The sequence below is a fragment of the Rosa rugosa genome, chromosome 1, assembly GCF_958449725.1.
Source record: "Rosa rugosa chromosome 1, drRosRugo1.1, whole genome shotgun sequence".
Taxonomy (NCBI): domain Eukaryota; kingdom Viridiplantae; phylum Streptophyta; class Magnoliopsida; order Rosales; family Rosaceae; genus Rosa; species Rosa rugosa.
This window is the reverse complement of record NC_084820.1, coordinates 3,253,294-3,274,068: the sequence shown is the minus strand read 5'-3', so window position 1 is coordinate 3,274,068 and position 20,775 is coordinate 3,253,294. Positions and strand designations below refer to the sequence as shown.

Genomic DNA, 20,775 nt, shown 5'->3' with positions numbered 1-20,775 from the left:
TAAGCCTCTTTTGCTCTAACAGATTCCCTAAAACTATCCCCATTTTAGGGAAAGTGAGGAAAGAGAAAACCAAATTCCCTAACAACTCCAACAGTTTCTCCATATTTTAATTTTTTTTTTCTATTTTAGGAAAAAATTAGCCTATTTTGCTTCAACAGATTCCCTGTAACTATATCCATTTTAGGGATAGTGAGGAAAGAGAAAACCAAATTTCCTAAATTTACAGCAATCTCTAAAATTTAAGAAAGAATTATGGAGATTTTAGATATTGTTATAAAATAGGAAATCTGTTAGAGTTGGAGAAGAAAAAGAGGCTAAAACTTTGACTTTTGCTTCCCTATAATATAGAAATTATAGAGAAGCTGTTAGAGTTGCTCTAAATTTACAGCAATCTCTAAAATTTTAAGGAAGAATTATGGAGTTTTTAGAAATTGTTGTAAAATAGGGAATCTGTTAGAGTTTGATAATAAAAAGAGGCTAAAGCTTTGATTTTTATTTCCTTATAATACATAAATTATAGAGAAACTGTAACATGGGCTAGATGGTTTCTTAAGCGTTTTATTTTTTTCTGAGTTCTGATTGTTTCATTATGTGCTTAATATTTTCTTCTTATTTTGAGTATTTTTAGATTATATTACTTTTTATATTCTTATTTATATAATCATTTTTACAGAAAAAAACACAAAGATTGAACGATTCTAACTTAGAAATTAAGTTTACGGTAATTGAAAAGAAAGAGTTAATTTCGGCTTTTCGTCCTTAATTAAAACATGCATAATTGCATATTCCCAAGTTTTCTTTTCAGGTATACGTGGAGTAAATAGCTCCCAAACGCTGGTAATTTGCAGTAAACAACCACGAACTAGATGGTAGATAAACTTTGTTCAAATAGCATTGTGAAATATGCATACATCCATCTTTCATGAAGTGACAGCACAAAGATATAACATAATGGGACACAAACATTGATTGATCTCTGCAGTTTCTTCTGGTTGATCTGCTGGGTACCATTCAGATCCTCATAAAGGTAAGAAAATAAGAAAAGAAAAATGCATATAATATACAAGTTTGCAAGCAAAGGTACCTCACCAGTTAGCTGCAGCCTTTCTTGGTTGGATTACTCTGGTCATTTTCGAAAACTCCAGGCCTCGTTTAAGTGATTGCTTATTCTGCTTTGTCCTTTTGGCATTTTGATTTTGCAGAGTGAAAATTATGATTGCAAATAAACCAAGCTTCTGATCGATTCTGTATTTGCCCTACTTTTTAAAGTTTGATTTGTATGATTGTATCACCTCCCTGCATATCTAACTAAAGTTAGACAGTGAACATGCCTTCAGGGACGAGTTCAGATCTTTCTTGAAATCTTCAATTGGATGCTCTTGCCTTCTCTCTCACACAGACTGACACATACTTACTCTTCTGTTTAAGCTTTTCGATTAAACTTAGATGCATGCTTATTTTATCAAGATCCAATGATTCATAATTGATCTACCCTAATCGATTCCTAGCTCCAATTAATACTACTTGAATTGTTTTACCAATTGTCATAGATATTTGTTTGTTTTTCCTTAGGGCAATAATATAGGGCCTCAATGAGGCCTAAGATTTGTGGTCTCAAATCCTAGGTGTCATGCCATGTAAGTAAATACAAATTTTATTTTCAATTCCACATAATATATCTTGCCATATCATACTATTGCAACACCAACTTTACCCTTTTATACTTCATTTTAGATGTTAGGGGGTGAATTAATTACAATAATGAATTTAATTAGGTGACGAAAAAAAAAACTATTAATTATGTATTAATTTAAGAGATGACAAGATATATTATGTGGAATTGAAAATAAAATTTGTATTTGCTTATCTTTTTTGACCAATATTTTTCTTAATTTAATTAAATTCTTTCCTATAATTTTTCTTTGACCAATAGTATTAATATATTGAATTAGGTGTCAAGAAATAGGCATTAACTTTTCTTTCCAAACATTGATTAATTTCATCCAAAAAACTAGCATTAATAAATTGATTTTGGAAAATACGTATGTCTAAATTAAGAGATAAGAAAAAATTCCATGTTAGTAGCATCCATTAATTATCATCTACAATCTAACTATATGGGGGGAAAAATAATAAACTCAAATATATATATATATATATATATATATATATATATATATATTTTTTTTTTTTTTCTATAATCGTATGAATATGTATTTTTCATACTATATTTTCAAAATTTACCAGAACCCAACAAATGTTGAATTCACATACATGTGTTAAGCAAATCTATTGTGATCGAATGTATGTGCAAATCCATTGACTGAATTACATGAAATTTTTCTATTCTTGATTGGAGAAAAAAAATAGTTATTTAAATCTAAGCATGAGTGTAATGAAAAGAAAAAATGAAAAAAAAAAAAACTAAATAAATTTTTTTAGAAAGCCAAAATAACAGTCATTAGATTTTGGAAGGATAAAATGGTATTTTTCTCAAAAGTTATATAACATGATTTGACAAATAGTTGACGTATGTAGGTGACATGACATGACACCTAAGATTGAGGCCACAAATCATTTTCCTTTTTCCTTATCACCAGTTATATATATCTGTCAACTATAAATTCTTGTTAAAGTTACTACTAACTAATTCATACAATATATCTTCCGTGTCATTATCTTCTTACTATATGTAGAACACATAGTATTGTTCAACATTCACACTCGTATTTAATTGATTAATTCAATTTTATGAGCATAAAATTTATGCATTTCTTCAATTGTATACTTGACAAGTTTGAACCCTTAGCCGATCATCACTACTTGTACAAAATAACACATGTATCACGGTGCTCTTGCCTCCCTATATATTATAAACAATATTTCTTTTTCTTTCTTTTGAAATAAGGGGGTGATGGAGAGCATTGTTGCTCTTCTATCTTCAATCTTAATAAAAAAAATCATTGATTGCACTGGTAACTCTAACTCCTCGATGAGGTTACCAATACATGTTGATCAATGGTTGCATGCGTGTCATGCATTATCTTCTTACTATATGTAGTAACATATGGTATTCTTTAACATTTTACACTCGTATTTAATTCAGCTTCATGAACAGAAAATTCATGCATGGTCTGAACCCTTAACCGATCATCATTACTTGCCCCCCCCCTATTCAGTGTGTATACAATGTTTATGGACATTTGTGTCGATCATTAATTGCATACGTGGCAAATCTAACCCCTCGATGAGGTCACTATAAAAATTATGCTTGCCTTTGTCTGCTCAGTACACACAATCTTTTAAGACATTCACACTTCTATGTAACTCATCTTCACACAATCAAGAAATTCTTATAAATTATCAACTTAATACTCAGTATGTCTATATTGTAGAAATAACCATTAACTATATCATACATCGAACACATCTATCGCCTCTGTCATTTGTCCCTATTGAGCATGTATTATATGTATTGCTAAACATATAACGTTCCTATACAATTAATTAACTATGTATTTTATTGTATAATTGGTGATGGTCGAATTAATTAGAGGTTAATGTGAACGGTTACTCTGTCGAATTTGGGGCATGAAAATGATGAACTTGGTTGGGGGGGGGGGGGGGGGGGGGTCTAGGTATTTGAAGTAGATCCTGGATGGATGTCAAGTGTAACAGTTGAGTTTGTTTTAAATCTGTAGGACCCATGAAGGGCACATGGGCCAACATGTCTTGGGTCTATTAGGACAGGATTAGGGGAGGGTGCCTTTGCGTGGGTACCCCCATTGTTTGGGTCAACTAGAGCATATTTCCCCACCATAACCACACAAAAGAAACCCTAAAATAGACAGCCTTGTTTCCATGTGCTCAAATTTAAGAGCAACATTCCAAAACTACAACCTTCTTTGTGCTATGCCCCCCGCCCCCCCTCCTCTCCTCATCTATCTCGTCTCTATTTCTACTTCAATTCCTAATTCCCAAATCATCTTTTTGGGAACAAGGAAGAAGGTAGGAAAGGAACTATACCACTCCATCTATACGAACATTCCCCATATATATCCTTCCTATTTCAAGGAACCACCACGGTTAGTTACAAGTAGCTAGCTTGCTAGATCCATCTATCTATATTCGGTTCCTATTCATTTATCCCATCATGTGTTCACATATAGTCATATTCTAGTAATTAGCACACATGTATTTGCGTATATAAATAGTTCTTTTAAAAATAATTATGGCTGCTTATTTTATTCTTTATGATTTGATTTTGTTATCAATGATAATTCAGACACCTCAAATGTTCTGTTTCTAACATATGAAAATATATATGCGTACATTTTCAGTTACGGTCGACTAAAAGTTTCTTTTTTTAATACTACAAGTTCCTTAATCAGTGTAATCTACAACGCATGCCAGGTTGGAAATAGGTATTGAATTGCTTATCACTAATTTTTCAATATCAAAAGATGAATTATGGGTTTAAGGAACATGGTTTATGCTATTTTTTATGATTTGACTTTATTAATAATAATAGTTAAGACAACTCAAATGTTCATGTTTGTAACGTATGAAAATATATATGCGTACATTTTCAGTTACGGTAGACTAAAAGTCTTTTTTTTTTTTAATACTACAAGTTCCTTAATCAGTGTAATCTACAGTGACCGTAGGTTGAAGACTATAAACATAGGTGTTGAATTACTTATCGCTAATTATTTCAATGTCAAAAACTGATATGGGTTTAAGGAACATGGGTTACTAGCATTGTACATAAATGATGGAATGACTCAATAATTCTTTTCTAAATTATGTCCATAATACATACATGTGGGGTTTATTCAGATTAATTAACAAAACAATAATGTTAGTGAACATCAAATTATGCCTTGTCTCCACAAGGTTTATTAATTTGGGCAAAAACATGGTAATGGCACACTATGCACATAGTTGGTTTCATTCTCAAAATAGAAGGTTATATATCAGTGTAACGTGATGTGTTGAATACTGTTTACTATTTTACTATGTATAGTGAATTGCCAGATGCAATAAGGTAGACCATGGAACTTTCCATTATTAGGCTTTTCCATTAATAAGTTGTAATTACCTTGAAACTAATGTCCCTCTAATCGGTCTTAAAAGAAATATAAAAGGAGTTGATCAAGAAAAACCCCATTTAACTTGGGGTAGCAAGAGTCATCCTAGTTATAGGTAAAACTTATATTTTAATTAGTGCAGATATTAGATTTTAAATTAGCTTATGCAATATAAAATGATAATCGAAATTCTCAGAAAGCTCGGAACATTCTTACATTAGAATGTTCATCACCATACCCATTACATTATTCAACAAAAAAATTAGGTTTTTCAAAGAAAAGGCTGTGATAATTTAAATAAAAATAGAAAATAAATAATTTTGAAAATCTAGTGGTGGGATATAATAATACTAATAGGAAAAGACAAGGGTAACATTGTCCTCAAAGAATTGAGAAACAATGTTATTAACAAATGGGCTAAAGTCTGTTTAGTCCATGTACTATGCCTCTCTCATCGTTTCAGTCCCTGACATTCCAATTTAATCTGAAAAGTCCCTGAGGTCTCAATTTCCGTCTAATAGATCCTTACCGCGGGATATTTGGAATTGACCTTGGGTGAAATGTCAAATATACCCCCAAGTTATTTCTTTTTTCTTTTTTTTCCTTTTTTTCTTTTTCCTTTTTAATTTCTTTTTTTTCTTTTTTCTTTTTCCTTTTTTTATTTTTATTTTTTTCCTTTTTCCATTTTAATTTCTTTTTTTTTCTTTTTTCTTTTTCCTTTTTAATTTCTTTTTTTCATTTTTTTCTTTTTCCTTTTTAATTTCTTTTTTCCTTTTTTTTTCTTTTTTCCTTTTTAATTTCTTTTTTTTCTTGTTTCTTTTTCCTTTTTAATTTCTTTTTTTTCTTTTTCCTTTTATTTTTCTTTTTTTCCTTTTTCCATTTTAATTTCTTTATTCTTTTTTCCTTTTTTTATTTTTCTTTTTTCCTTTTTAATTTTTTTTTTCTTTTTCCTTTTTAATGACCATCGTATTCTGCTGCATCAGTAGCGTCACGTCGGCGAACCAATCCAGATTGACCCGAAACCCCAATTCTTGTTCTCCACGTCAGCGGCGATTTTTCTTTTCCATCACTATTCTTCTTCTTCACTTCTGGTTTTTGTCAACTTGGCCATCAAAAACCACCATTTCAACCAAACCCAAAATCCAAATCGCCATTTTGAGCAAGACCAAAAAACCTCAGAGTTTGAAAAAATGGTAGTTTTCAGTGAAAAGTTAAAAAATGGTAATTTTCAGTGAAAAATTTCCAAATTGAGGCTTGATGTGGAGAGAGAAAGTGGGATTTGAGTAGGAGAGAGAGAAGTAGGCTGTGAAAACAAGAGGGGAGTGGTTTAGCGGCGAATTTTCGAGCTGATTGGGAAACAGATGGGTTGTGGAGTTTGATCGGAATGGAATTGGTAGGTTGAGGAAGTATAAAGTATGCAAAACAAAAAGAACTTAAAAAGGAACAAGAAAAAAAGAAGAAATAGCAAAAAAGAAATAAAAAAGGAAAAAAAGAAATTAAAAAGCAAAAAAGAAATGAAAAAGAAAAAAGGAAAAAAAGAAATTAAAAAGGAAAAAAAAAAGAAATTAAAAAGGAAAAATAAAAAAAAGGAAAAAAGAAATTAAAAAGGAAAAAGAAAAAAAGAAATTAAAAAGAAAAAAGAAAAAACAAAAAGAAAGAAATTAAAATGGAAAAAGGAAAAAAATAAAAATAAAAAAAGGAAAAAAGAAATTAAAAAAGAAAAAGAAAAAAGAAAAAAAGGAAAAAAATAAATTAAAAAGAAAAAAAAGAAATAACTGAGGGGTATATTGGACATTTCACCCAAAGCTAATTCCTAATTTCCCGCTGAAATGACCTATTAGATGGAAATTGAGACCTCAGAGATTCAGATTAAATTGGAATGTCAGGAACTGAAACGATGAGAGAGGCATAGTACAGGGACTAAAAACTTTAGCCCTTAACAAATCCTCCTCTCCCCTCTCACGCGTTGACCCTTAGAATTCCATTGGCGGCCCCTACGCCGTTGGCCTTGCTTACTTAGCTTCTCCTCCCTCTCTCTCTCTCTCTCTCTCTCTCTCTCTCTCCCTCCTAAAAATTAAAACCCACCACCTCCTCTCTCTCTCTCTCTCTCTTCCTAGTATTTAAAACCAAGTCACACTTCAAGTAACAGACGCAAGACTTAGGAGCTAGGAAGAAAGAGAGGCTAGTGATCAACATGGAGCTATGGTCCTGGCTCAAGTTTGTGTCCCTGTGTTTCATTCTTGGAGTTTTTGGTCTGAGGATTGTGGTGTTGCTTTGGTGGAGGCCCAGAAGAATTGAGGAGCATTTCTCAAGGCAAGGGATCAGAGGACCTCCTTATCAGTTCTTCATTGGAAATGTCAAAGAGCTTGTGGGGATGATGATCAAGGCCTCTTCTCAAACCATGCCTTCTTCCTGTCACAATATTCTCCCCAGAGTCCTCCCTTTTTACCATCACTGGAAAAAAATCTATGGTAATTAACCACCTCTCTCTCTCTCTCTCTCTCATCACATGGCTTTCGTTGTTTTATAACCTGAACAAAGAAGAAAAAAAATTTTCACCAAGTTTTCACAACTGGGTTTTCAATTTCTTGGCTTGATATTGCATTCATGTATCTGTTGGTGAATTGGAGCGTATGATAAGTCTTCTATCTTCTCTCTTTGGTTTCTGTGTTTCAAAAAAAGAAAGAGATAAGAGTCTTGAAGTTAAATGATTAAAGTGGTAGTGATGGGTGTGCTAGCTAGCTAGCTTGTAGCTAGCTGCTATGCATGATTGTTCCTTTAGCTTGGTTTGTGATGGTGATCAGAATTTGAGGCTTTTTAGAAAAGGCTCATTTTTAGTTTTGGGTACTTCTTCTTCAGCCTTTTTTCAGGCTGCTTTTTCTGAGCTTTTTGGATGCTTGATGTTAAAGTTCAGATTTTGTTCTTTTCCACAGCTAGCTATCTGTTTTTTCCCCCTACTTCTCTATCTCCTTGTCTAATCCGTTCTTCTTCAAGAAAATGGTGGTAAACTCAATTTCAGACAAATTAATTTTGAGCTTTGCATCAACTTTTTTTCTGTGGGGAAAGCAAAGCTTTCGTTTACTTTTTCAGTTTTGATTGTCGTCCTCTTTCGTTTGTTTTCATTTGGGGGCTTGGAGTCCCCAAATCAAGGCCGCCTTTGTATGTATGTATCTGTTTGGTATTGCTATATAGCTAAATTCTTGGGTTGTCTTCTTCCTCGATCCCTCTACTTTCTTTTGTTTTTGCTCTCTCTCTCTCTCTCTCTCGCCCCCATTGTAGGGTCTACACTATCCATTCCATGCTTATAACTAATTGTGTCATAAAACCTGTTTAAAATTCTTTCGAATAGGTGCATCATTTCTTGTGTGGTTCGGACCAACAGTTCGGCTCACCGTCTCCGACCCCGATCTTATCCGCGAAGTATTTACTTCCAAGTCGGAATTCTACGAGAAAAATGAGGCTCACCCACTAGTGAAGCAACTCGAAGGCGACGGCCTCTTGAGCCTTAAAGGTGAGAAATGGGCTCACCACAGAAAGATCATTACCCCTACATTTCATATGGAGAATCTCAAGGTAACTCCCAAGCTAGCTAGCTAGCTAGTCTTGAAGCTCTCCTAATTAATTGCGACATGTAATAATTCCAATTTCATTAATTTTGATGATTAATGATTTCAGTTACTCATACCTGTCATGGCAACGAGTATGGTGGATATGATGGACAAATGGTCAGCAATGTCGTCCGACTCTGGTGAGGTTGAGATTGAAGTTTCCGAATCGTTCCAAACCCTAACCGAAGACATTATTACCCGAACTGCATTTGGAAGCAGCTACGAAGACGGCAAAGCCATTTTCAGGCTACAAGCTCAGCAAGTGCTCTTCGTTGCCGAGGCCTTTCAAAAAGTCTTCATTCCCGGCTTTAGGTAACATATACATATATACATTAAAAAGAAAAAGAAAAAAGTTACTGTCTATCATGTTATGTTATCAAACGTTAATTAACAATTTAATTTGTTTTTTAGATTTGTACCCACGAGACGAAACATAAACTCGTGGAAATTGGATAAGGAAATTCGGAAAAAGCTCATGGAGTTGATCGATCGACGGAGAGAAAATTCGATCAACAATGTGAACGGAAAATGTTCCAAGGATTTATTGGGGCTTATGATTCAGGCCTCGGATTCTTCTTCACCACCATCCAATCTTGACGCCATCACTGTGAACGACATTGTTGAAGAGTGCAAGAGCTTCTTCTTTGCTGGCAGCCAAACCACATCCAATTTGCTGACGTGGACGACGGTTCTCTTGGCAATGCACCCTCAGTGGCAGCTGCAGGCACGTGCCGAGGTGCTCAGGGTGTGCGGATCACGTGACATACCCACCAAAGACGATGTCGTAAAGCTCAAGACGGTAAGCAACACTAGGACAAAAATCATGTCTTGTCTCTTACCCCCCATGTTTGTTTCCTCTCTCATCACAAAAAAAAAAACCAAACTGCCACCTTTTGCTTTCTCATCCTACATGTGTCCAAGGCACGTAAGGGTATTTTAGGCATTTCCGTAATTTTTAAGTGATCGTTGCCTGCAGCTCAATATGATCCTGAATGAATCTCTAAGGTTGTACCCGCCTACCGTCGCGACGATCCGACGGTCCAGAACGGATGTGGAGCTCGGGGGATATAAGATCCCCCGTGGTACCGAGCTTTTGATCCCAATCCTGGCCGTTCATCATGATCAGAGCTTATGGGGAAATGACGTGAATGAGTTCAACCCGGCCCGGTTCGCGGAGGGCGTGGCTCGGGCCGCCAAGCATCCGGTGGCGTTCATTCCATTTGGGCTTGGGCTCCGCACGTGCATCGGGCAAAATCTAGCGCTGTTGCAGGCGAAATTGGCCCTCGCCATCATGCTCCAACGGTTCTCGTTTAAGATGTCCCCCACTTATCAACACGCACCAACGGTCCTGATGATGCTTTACCCTCAATATGGTGCACCCGTCATTTTTCAGCGTCTCCCCCAAGATCAAGGACAGGATCAAGGGTCTTGATCTATCTCTGCTCCTATGCATACCAATCCTTTGTGTCTGAGTGCGGGTATAGGATCCCAAAGTTAATTGACTGAAATACCCATTCGGTCGATTTACTCAATTTGGTTTTTACTTTCTTCGTTTTTTTTTCAATTTTTTTTTTTTTTATGTTGGGTTTTCATATAACTATAGGAGCTAAAGTGGCATATGTCTTAAGAGAATATGTTGAATTCCCTTTAACCTAGCGTTACTGACCCCCTCATGAACAGGACCATGGTTTTTTACCAAAGGAAAGGTATTAACCTTGGCATGTAAGCAGTAAGCTTTCTTTTCTCAACCTAGGAATTAGTAAATTGCTAACAAGTAGGTAGCTAGCTTCTTCATCTATCTTTCTCTCGTTTGTATGTAATGTATATTCTGTTCTGTTGCTACAAAGTTTTGTACCATCAGTTTCCATCAATGAATCTTTAATAGGTTGCATCAATGATTTCTAGTTTTCCAATAAACTCTCGATCAAAATAGAACCGATTCAATTTTAATACGTTTTAAATGACCAAATCAGTCATAGAATTAGCAGCAAAGTTTACTTTGAGGGAACACATCAAAACTGAAGTAATAAATATCTGAACTATGAGTCGACTAGTTTACTATATCATTTGTTCAGCTCGATCAATTCCCATTTGTAGAAGAGAGGGTTTAGTTGATTAGAAACCAAGTTGTTGCAACCCAAAAAAGAAAATGTAGCAATGTATGTTTCCAATGCAAAAGTATGTGTACATCAAATATTTGCTTATTTTATGGCTCACTCGAGCTCACTCTAGAGCAGCTGTCTATATGTATAATATATGCTTATATACATGGCTACAGCCTACAAGTTAAGGAATTCAAAACGGAATGTATATAGGTTTCTAATACCAATTAGGGCAACAGCAATAATGATCTTGAAGTCCATGAAAATTAAACCGTTGTTCTCTCACATTGCAACAAGTTTTAGCTATTTTGAACTTATAAGAAAAATGAGGTCTTTATAAATTATCAACATGGGGTGCTCAAATCCTTCACTACCCTATTATTTATAAGAATGAATGTATTCTTGATTAGATTATGGTATTGTTACTTTGTTAGTAGAAGCAAACACTAAACTAAAGCAAGGAGTGACACATGCTTTACCCAAGGCATGAAATGTTGTTTTAATTAAGAATAAAAGCAAAGGTGAATGTGAATCCAGCATGCAAATACACTTTTTTGATACATTCTCCTTTTATGGGTTTTAGGGCTTTTTGAGTTTGTTAGTTTAATTTGAAAGATTTGTTTTTGTTGAGAGATGTAATTGTAACAACCTTTCTTTCTTTTTGTATTGCTTTTTGGGATCTCCTCATGCTCTTGGAAGGTAGCTATAGTTTTTGGGGTTTTTGATGGTCCCCAAAGTAGCATGTGGGTTTGGAGCTTTGGTACAAATCAAATCTCCTCTCTTCTATTTCAATTTCTATTTTGGTGTATTTTAGCTTTTGTTCAAGCCTTAAAGGAATCAAGAGCATGCCAAGAAGCATGTGATCTCATCACTCATCCCTAATTTCCTTATCTATATGACTCATAACTTCCGATTCCTTCTTATTTTAGGGAAAGAAAAAACTTCTTCTTATTTATCAGCTTCTATAAAAAGAATAAGTTATTGTTTTCATTATGCGAGTTAAATTTAAACTTTAAATTTAAATGTAATAGGAACAAGATAACACATAATTGTACACAACAAGTGGTAAAATAGAAAATCCATATATCAATCTCTCTCAGACTCTCGCTTTCGATGAATGGCGTGGTGTATATTATGTATTGGGGAATTAATGGTGATTATAACCTGATTATTCTTCCTTATCACGAAGCATGATTAATTATCTAGAATAAAGTGCTAGCTAGCTCTACAAGGACCATAACCATTATTATGTATTGCGCATTCCTTAATCTTGGGTGAAGTGTTCTTTGCTTTGCTTTGCAGAGAGAGAGAGAGAGAGAGAGAGAGAGAGAGAGAGGGAGGGAGGGAGAGGGCATGAGGAAGCTGAGCCAGAATTGCCTTTACGATTCTCCAATCACATAAAACTAAGAATATAATGTTTTCACGTACCCATGATTCTCCTCCCAATAGTTTAATCTGCAACACACTTCCCCTCATAAATAGTCATCCATGTCCTAATCTTGGCCCTTAATTTTAAATTTACAAAGCACGCTTCTAACATTAACATCTAGGCAATGTCTCCCTCATCGAGCTAGACGACAAACCCAGCTCTCCAATGGATCCATCTCAAAAGGTCAAGCTAGCTAGCTCCATGGTTTTGTAAATATATACAGCTCCATGGTTTTGTAAATATATACAAGACAGCAATGCAGAAAAACTTGGAGTAAAGTTGAGGTTATTTTGAACCCCATTTTGTTTTTGTGCAAGTAGCTAGCCGTTTGAACCCTAAGAACAGCAAGCAGATTATATATATATATCTGTCAGGAACTAGAAAAATTGATCTGTCTCAGGAATTGAAATGGGTTTTTTGTCCCCTGCCTTCTTCACCCAGATTAAAAATATGGGTTTTATAGATCCCTAGAAAATGGTTTAAGATGTAGCTAGGGTTGTGGCAGAGTCATCTCTATTCTTTAATTTTTCCCTAATATAATGAATCAAAACCAGCTAGCTAGCTAAGTTTATAATAGTGTAAATCCCCCCACCAATGTCTCCCAAATTTGCAGCCATGCCAAAGCGATTGAGCTGGCTCATGTAATGTCTGCCCTTGATTAATGCAACACTGTCGGTCTGTCATAGACCAAAGACCTCCTATGCCCTTCTGTAATTCTCTTCTGCATTATATGATTGGCAATGGCTACTCTTTCTTTATGCTCTATATATCATCCATATCTCACTGTTTTGCCCTATCTTTACCTACCATTTGATTACTGGGATGGCTTAGAAGTCTCTATTAGTTGTATTGGAAATATGACAGATATTTAGCAAAACCATTTTTAATAGAGCATGATGAGTGATGAATGTCTCCTCCTACTGAACATAAATCTTTCACTGTGACGGTGAAACAATGTGACAGTGTTGATGTGGTGTAATAGGCAATCAATAATTAACATAGCTGACACATTGTTTAACTATTACGTGGTTGTTTTATGATCACTCGTTAAAGTCATCATATTACAAGAGTACAAACCAATCGATCCCAAAAAAATGAAACCAAAACTGGTTGATTGAACTCTCAAACCAATTGTTTAGAACATAGCAAAAACACGTTTACTTAACTCAAAAGAGAGTGGCATGAAGTAAAATCACAACACCACCAAAAAATGGGCATTGAAAACAATAAATGGTGTAGTACAGCTTAGGTACAGGGAAGGGCAGCTCATAAATATATGTAGAAATGACAACAACTTAATACTTTTCGAATGCCATGTTATGTGTCGATATTGGGGGATATTGGTACAGATGAGGACCAAAATGTATCTGTCAAACCAAAATCGTGAAAGAAGCTAGGTCATGGTAATAGCTTTGCATCTGCATCATCTTAGTAATAGTAGCCACACCTAAAACATTGTTGAGGAGGAGGCAGGAGTAGTACCAGTAGTCCAGTACCACCCTATAGGTTAAGGTCCTTAAGGACCATCGAGGAGGATTAGCCCAAACAAGACCCAGACATCTCTGTCTCTATCTTTCTCTCTCTTTCTTTGTGTGCTTGAGTGTTTAGAGGAGGAGCACAATCACATGGGAATACCAATCATGGAGGAGAAGAGAGTGAGACAATAGCAGAGAGGATCTGGTGGGATCCAAATAAATGCACCACCACCCCCCACACTCATTTTTGTTAATCCAAAAGAGCCTTTCTTGCTAGAAATTTAAGAAAGGAATGACACCTTGGAACTTTGTTGCTCATCTCAGAGACAATGCCACCTGTGTGATTGCCTCTTTGCTTCTGTTCAAGATTCTGATGGAGAAGAAGAGCAAAAGTTCAGGACCCCTGTAAACTTGAAGAGTGCCATGTGGTTATCTGTATAGTCAAACACGTTTTGTGAATAAGATGGTGGTCATACCAATTAAGCATAATTAACTTGTGAATCATGCTCAAGATATCTGCCTGTAATTTTATTAGAAATAGAGATTTGACTTGTCCAAAAATGAAGGAAAAAAAAAGCCCTTGTGCAGCTTCTAGAAAAAAAAAAAAAATGAAAGAGAGACAGAAAATATACTAAGAATCTTTAGCCAGATATGCATAAGAATGATTTCTGGGCAAGTTTTCTTCCAGGTCATACAGTACCATAAAGATGGAATTCATTATGATTCTAAGAAGTGGGTTGCAATCCAATATTGCATCGATCCGTACTATACAAGAAATATACATAAAGCCAAAAAGATGGTAATTCCAGTTGCAAGCATTCTTCTTGCTGGTTTAAAGTGTCATACAAGGTTCCAGCTTTCAATTAAAGTTCAAAGCTTCATCTGTCAAAATGCATACCAACTTAAGACGCTTACAGTTGGTCTCGATGACAATTAAACTGTCTGAAAAGAATAATCAGTCTGAAAATTCAACTGGATTATTCTGTTGCATTCTCTGAAATCTTCTCAACTACGAAAAACAATCAATGAAAATCCACCTTCAGAATTCCACTGGATTGTCCAAAAGAATGTCAGGGACGAATGTACAAGTGAACAAACAAAATTTTAGCTGAATCATTTGATTTGCCAAAGCAATGAAATTTTGCTGATGCAGTTCAATGAATTTGTCAGATCATATGCTCAAGATCCTCAAATAGTTGCATCAAATTGAACAAAATACTGAGTAGGCCTGATACTAGTATTGCAATCCTCCAATCTTGCCAAAAAGTAAATAAAAGGCTTGTTACAGTTGGTGATTAACACCGTTCAAAGCTCTCTACTTAGTTTCCAGAGGATTGACAAAACTGATATATATTTCTCATAGAACAATTCTGCAGCAGAAACCGTAAAAACTGTAATTCCGGGCTGCGTAAATCAAAACTTGAAGCCACGCAACAGAAACAAGTGATATGTATACAGCTTGAGATGGAGGAATGAAAAGACATTCTGAGGTAATTCAAGCCAAACGGAACATGCACAACAAGTTATGTTTTCATTTGTCTATGTGGGCTCAGTAGCCATCTATTATCATCAGATTTGTTACCTTTAAGTTACCCATACCATCCGCACATGTTTATTCAATACTCTGCTCACTGGTTCAAATGAATATTTAACATAATCACCAAAGCATAAAGCAGCAGATGCGAGGGAGGGACCAAATGAGCAATGCAACAGTACCAAGCAGATAAGTTCAAAAGGAAACATATAACGAATAGGCAGCAGGGAATTCGGTGGTCAAACAGGAGATGATATCTTCTTACTACAGACACTCGGAAAGTTAGCAATTTGGTTACTGATTATCAAAAATTTTATGGACAATTTGAGAGCAAATTACATATTCTTGCTGATCATAGTAAGATGCCAACCTGTATGCTATCAAGTGAGCCACCATGCAATGAAACAAAAACATACTTTCACTAATGCAGTTATGGTCAATTGATTATACATCTCCCAACGAGAATGTTTAGGAGTCTACAAAGTGGTCAAGCAAGCATCATAGAGGCATGTGTGCAGATGTGCATGCATATAAACTTTAGATTATATTCATTGCATCTATTGCAGAAGTTACATGTAAAAGTCATCAAGTTACAAATTTCAGAGGCACCTATGAGTATGTTGCATCACAAGTAGACTTATAAGCAAGTAGAGGTTGTTGAGTCTTCATCTCAAAATCATGATTGAAGTTTTGACTAAGTCATAAAATTGAAAATAACCTAAAATATCCTTAAGTTCTTCATACTATACATTTGACTTCAGAATAATCAGCACAACAATTTTCTCCAGCTAAGGTTTCTTGCTACTTCACTTCATTTTAGAAATTTCTTGTATTGACTGAATCAAGATATTGCCCTTGTATACAATTACAATATCCAGACTAAACAAGAAAGGCACCAAAAGAAAAGGAAAGACAATATGAAATGCAACTGTGTTCACAAGATAGAAATTTCTAACAGATTGAGACTAATAACAGAAATCAGCAAGTCAAATCAGTTGTACATGAATGAGCTGAAGCAGAGGTTTGAAATAAAACCTTTCAAGCATCCACATCTCAGGTCATCCCGTGTCAGCCACAAGATTCTTGTCTTATACCCTTCAGCAAAACAGGCATCTACGGCTCACAGGTGGCCTGAAATGGAAGAATGCAGAAACCAAATGTAATACAGCATCATAAGCCGTCCTGTAACCAAGAGAAAGCTGGCCAGCCCCAACATCAACTTTGGAGACTTGGAAGTAAGGGGACAATCCTCCTACTTAGGCCCTGGAAAACGCAGGGGAATCATCAATACTTGTCCACAAATGAAATGGTATACTTCCAAGTGATAGGGTGACAATCAAGTCATGTACACATATAACTATGATATATCTCATGATCAGGACATCTAAGAGAAAGCTGCAAGCTTTACAAACAAAAAAGAGAACCAAAAATAAAATAAACATATGCAAATCAAACTTACAAGTTGATTACTTGCAGGAAAACATCCATAACATCTCAAATAGTTACATACATAGGCAACTTCCTATATAAACATATGATGAACCTCATAATCATGATATTGCTATTAGTACAACCCCAGAGAGACAAACAGAAGAATATGATTGATACAGAAAGATGTCTAAGATGCGTACTTAGAAAAGTTTGTACTACATTGAGTTTGAACTTTGAACTGAACCACTATGTGTTTTACTAAATACAAAAGGATGTGAAAACAACTCATCTTGTTTCTTACAGTGCAGCCAGGTCATTATGAAAATCTTTCATCAGATTCTACAGCTAGAAGGAAAAATGAATCACAACACATAATTCCCGTTTTCCTGTCATCTAATTTGAATGTTGTTATCTGCAGAAATTAAGTTTCTAAGCTCCATTAAATGTTCATCATTTGATATATGAAGCGAAAGACGAAGATTTGTCACCAATTCTTCTTGCTCCCAGCTTAAAGGTCCTGATGCATGCAATGCCTCTATCGTGCAACGGTAGGCTTGCAGCTCTAACCTATGGATCTCAGCAGCCAATTCTTTCTTTGTGGGAAGGACACAGTTTCCTTCCTCATATCCCAACTGACAAACAGATTCAGCATCACAAAACTGGTCTTCAAAATCTCCAGTAGATCCAGAAGAAACATGATGAGGTGACTTATAGGGATCATTGCTACCGATGCTACAACTACCTACTGAGCACGTAACAGTATCGACATCTTCCGACTTTAAGTTAACAGCAAATAAACACCCAACATTACCACTTGGTTTCCTCTTTTCTAAATCAACCTCAGACAATACAGTTGATCTGTTGTTAAGAGAAGCACGTATTTCTTTTCCACCCAGTATCTGACTTGGCAAAGCAACATCTACCTGTTCAGCTAATCTAGATAAGTTGCTAGCAATGACTCTGTGACACCTGCCTTCTTTCTCAACTACTCGAAACTTCTCAGTAGCTCCACCATGTGCTTCATCTTGAGAATACAAGTAGGATGATCCTCTCTTCAGATTCTGAGAGGATGCAGTGTGGGATTTCTGGAATTTGACTTTCTGAGCTTCAAGGCATGATTTTTGGCTGTACTTTAGAGTTGAAATTGCACCGTGCTTTCCATTCTCATATTGGCTTGAACCCTGAGTGCCAGAAAGTTAAGAAGAAATTAGCACGTGAAAGCAACATAGATAACAGCTTGTGAAAGCTGTATTATATAGCCGTTATAACAGACTAAATTTCAACTTCAAACATTCAAAGTGAAACACCTAAATATGGAATTCAAAGAAAGAATAAATATTGGATGAAACATAGCTATCACAGGAAGATCCTCAACACTTGAATGAATTTTGCTCTTAAAACTGCAAAAGATTCAGATGATATTACCTTTCCAACCACAACCCATTTGTCATCTTGCCAGAACTGTCTGACTCGAACTTCCAGTTTCCCAACTTTATATTCCCGGCAGGATCCAACTATCCTGACCAAAAAGTACTTGCTTCCTAAAACATCAGAAATGGTGGCCATTTTCCATGAAAAATTGTTGAATACCTCAACAACATCACCAGGAACCCAATTCTCTGTAACTTCCAGTGGAGGAGGGCAAGGCCTAATTGCAGTTCTGTGTACCCTCTCCACAATGGTCTCATCATTAGCAGCCTCTACTCCATCATATCTAACAGTATACTTGTGGCCGTCACGGCAGATGATCTTGGCACAGCACCAAGATCCTGAAGGCACCTCCTTTTTCCTCAGGACTTCCACATTGCTCCCTTTTTTGAATCTCATGATGCTATTATACAACCGCCCCAATTCTCGATCACAAAACCTGCTTCTGAACAAGAGAACAAACTTAAGACACAAGGCAAAAATCACAATACAAGATTCTCAGTTTTGAAATGAGATGATAATAGTCTTAAAATCCCACAAGGAACAGTACAGAGGATCCAAGGTGATCAAATGATTAATATAACGATAAAAAGGAACATCGCATTTTGGGGAATATTATCAAACAAATAAGATCTCTAACGTCTATGTCTTAGCTGGGAATCATTTAAAGTTCCAATTTTTATCCACAGAAAAGGATATAAAATCTAAAAACTTGAAGCATTCCATTACTAAAATCAGAGAAAAAAAGAAAAAGGATCAAAAATCTAAATCAAGCTGCCAAAACATATGCTCTGCTTGGCTGCTGACAAAATGCAAGAAGATAAAAAGCACCATACTTACAATTCCTAAGTTTCACATTGATTATGACCTCAAAAAACTCAAATTAGCACTCAACTGAGCTTAAGACAACTCCATGGTTTAGTCTCATCGACCCAATTTCATCTACCAAACAAGCAAAACAAACCAAGACCCAATTTTTTTATTCTTGTTTGCACCGTTTTCACAGCAAATAAGGAGTTGGGTCAGAGAAAACAGATTGACCCAAGAAGAAAAATCATAGCTTTTCTGCAAATTTGTAATCTTCATGAAGAAGAAGAATTGAAGTGAATAATTAAGATGGAAAGATTGAAAGCACAGATATTGATCATGTATTGTAAATGCAGAAAGAGATAAAAAGAAACGTAAAACAGAGAGTTTAACTGACCTTAATGTCAATTCAGAGAGAGATTGGCTATCAGAAAAAAAGTTTGAAGTCTGTGATGATGATTCTTCTTCTTCTTCTTGTGTTTGTTTTAGTTTTTTGATATTAATTATTAATTTTTGTGAGTATTTAAAAGGTCCAAATATTTAGCTTAATAAGCAACGAATATGGCATGGTGTCCATGCCAAGTTGCCATCTACCCAAGAATAGCTTGGTGAGGTGGGCCTTAACTGTAACATCTTATGGTAAATTATGGATGTGCACTATCGCATATACCCTTTTTCTTTCTTCTCTCTCTCTTTTTTTTCCCTACAAAAAAGAAATTTTTTTCCATTGTGTAGTTTGTGGTTTTTCATCTTGATAATGCAAGTAAAAAAGGAAGCCGTGCGTTAAGCACGAAGCGAACTATTCTCTTACTTCTACTTAGGGCTGTCAATGGGTCGTGTCGGGTTGGGTTCGTGTCGGGTCAAGGTATTTGTCGTGTCGCAAGATATAAACCCAAACTCAACCCATTTAATAATCGTGTCAAAAATTTAAACTCAAACCCAACCTGTTTATTAAACGGGTTACCCGTTTTCAACCCGCTTAACCCATTTAATAAATAAGTCGTGTCTTGTTAGACAAAATGACCAATTTAAGCTTTAACAATTGGACCCATTTAACTTAAAAAATGCATAAATTAATTAAATTCACTAAAAACTCCACAAAACGAAGAATATAAATAATTATATATAATTCATAAATAATTAAATCCAATAATTAAAAAGCGAAATATTTCAAATTGTCTAATATTATGATCAAATACTCCGAACGTGCAAAATTTCAAGAAAAAACATAGCACAATCGGGTTAGACGGGTTCACTTCGTGTTGGCAGGTTGACCCGTGGCCGACCCATTTATTAAATGGGTCATGGCGGGTTGACCCACCGCCGACCCGCTTTTTAATCGTGCGGGTTCAACCCGCTTTATTTCGTGCGGGTTTCGAGTCGTGTTATCGGGTCGTGTCAGAATTGACAGCCCTACTTCTACTAAAGATAATGCAAATAAAAGTAAATAAGGTAAATTCTCTTACTTCTACTAAAGATAATGCAAATAAAAGTAAATAAGGTAAATATTTTGGGCATGAGGTATCAATTTTCACAACCCAATTTTTTTTTCTTTTTTGTATATATTTGCATATTCACGAGCTAAGAGCATCTTTAGTAATGCTAGTCATTTTTGAGTTAAATTTTAGTTAAAGTAGCTAAAAAGTCACTTTGGCTAGTAGTCACTTTAAAAATACGTCTGTATCAATACTCTTATTTTAGTTAATTTTTAATTTATATTATTTTTTAAAGGAATATTAAATAGTTTAAATATATTTATAAATTACATAAAGTAACGCAAAAAGAATATTTTAAATTATAGAGAGCCTTATCTCACTTTCTATATTTAGGAGCGAGATATAATAGAGAGCCACTTAGGAGTATGGTACAGC

At 35.3% G+C, this 20,775-nt stretch overlaps 2 protein-coding genes across 6 annotated transcripts; one reads left to right on the top strand and one right to left on the bottom strand.

The window, feature by feature from the left end:
• Positions 1-7,059: 7,059 nt before the first annotated feature.
• On the top strand, positions 7,060-10,593 carry LOC133710781 (cytochrome P450 734A1). The gene is made up of 5 exons (XM_062136917.1): positions 7,060-7,561; positions 8,440-8,663; positions 8,766-9,010; positions 9,110-9,497; positions 9,675-10,593. Exons 1-5 carry the CDS (start codon positions 7,285-7,287, stop codon positions 10,128-10,130), a joined length of 1,590 nt encoding a protein of 529 aa, XP_061992901.1. The 5' UTR covers positions 7,060-7,284; the 3' UTR covers positions 10,131-10,593.
• A 3,906-nt stretch (positions 10,594-14,499) lies between these two features.
• Positions 14,500-19,424, bottom strand: LOC133710752 (uncharacterized). Of its 5 annotated transcripts, none has more exons than XR_009846855.1 (4): positions 19,302-19,424; positions 18,095-18,542; positions 16,274-17,850; positions 14,500-15,074 (listed from the first exon to the last, which is right to left on the bottom strand). XR_009846855.1 is itself a non-coding variant. In XM_062136910.1 (4 exons), exons 2-4 carry the CDS (start codon positions 18,494-18,496, stop codon positions 16,454-16,456), a joined length of 1,143 nt encoding a protein of 380 aa, XP_061992894.1. In that variant the 5' UTR covers positions 18,497-18,542; positions 19,302-19,424; the 3' UTR covers positions 14,500-16,453. The 5 variants fall into 5 exon arrangements, 3 of the variants coding, with proteins under 3 accessions (XP_061992894.1, XP_061992877.1, XP_061992881.1); XR_009846856.1 differs by having other exon boundaries at positions 14,500-14,713; XM_062136910.1 differs by having other exon boundaries at positions 14,500-16,501; positions 17,158-17,850.
• Between the last annotated feature and the right edge of the window lie 1,351 nt (positions 19,425-20,775).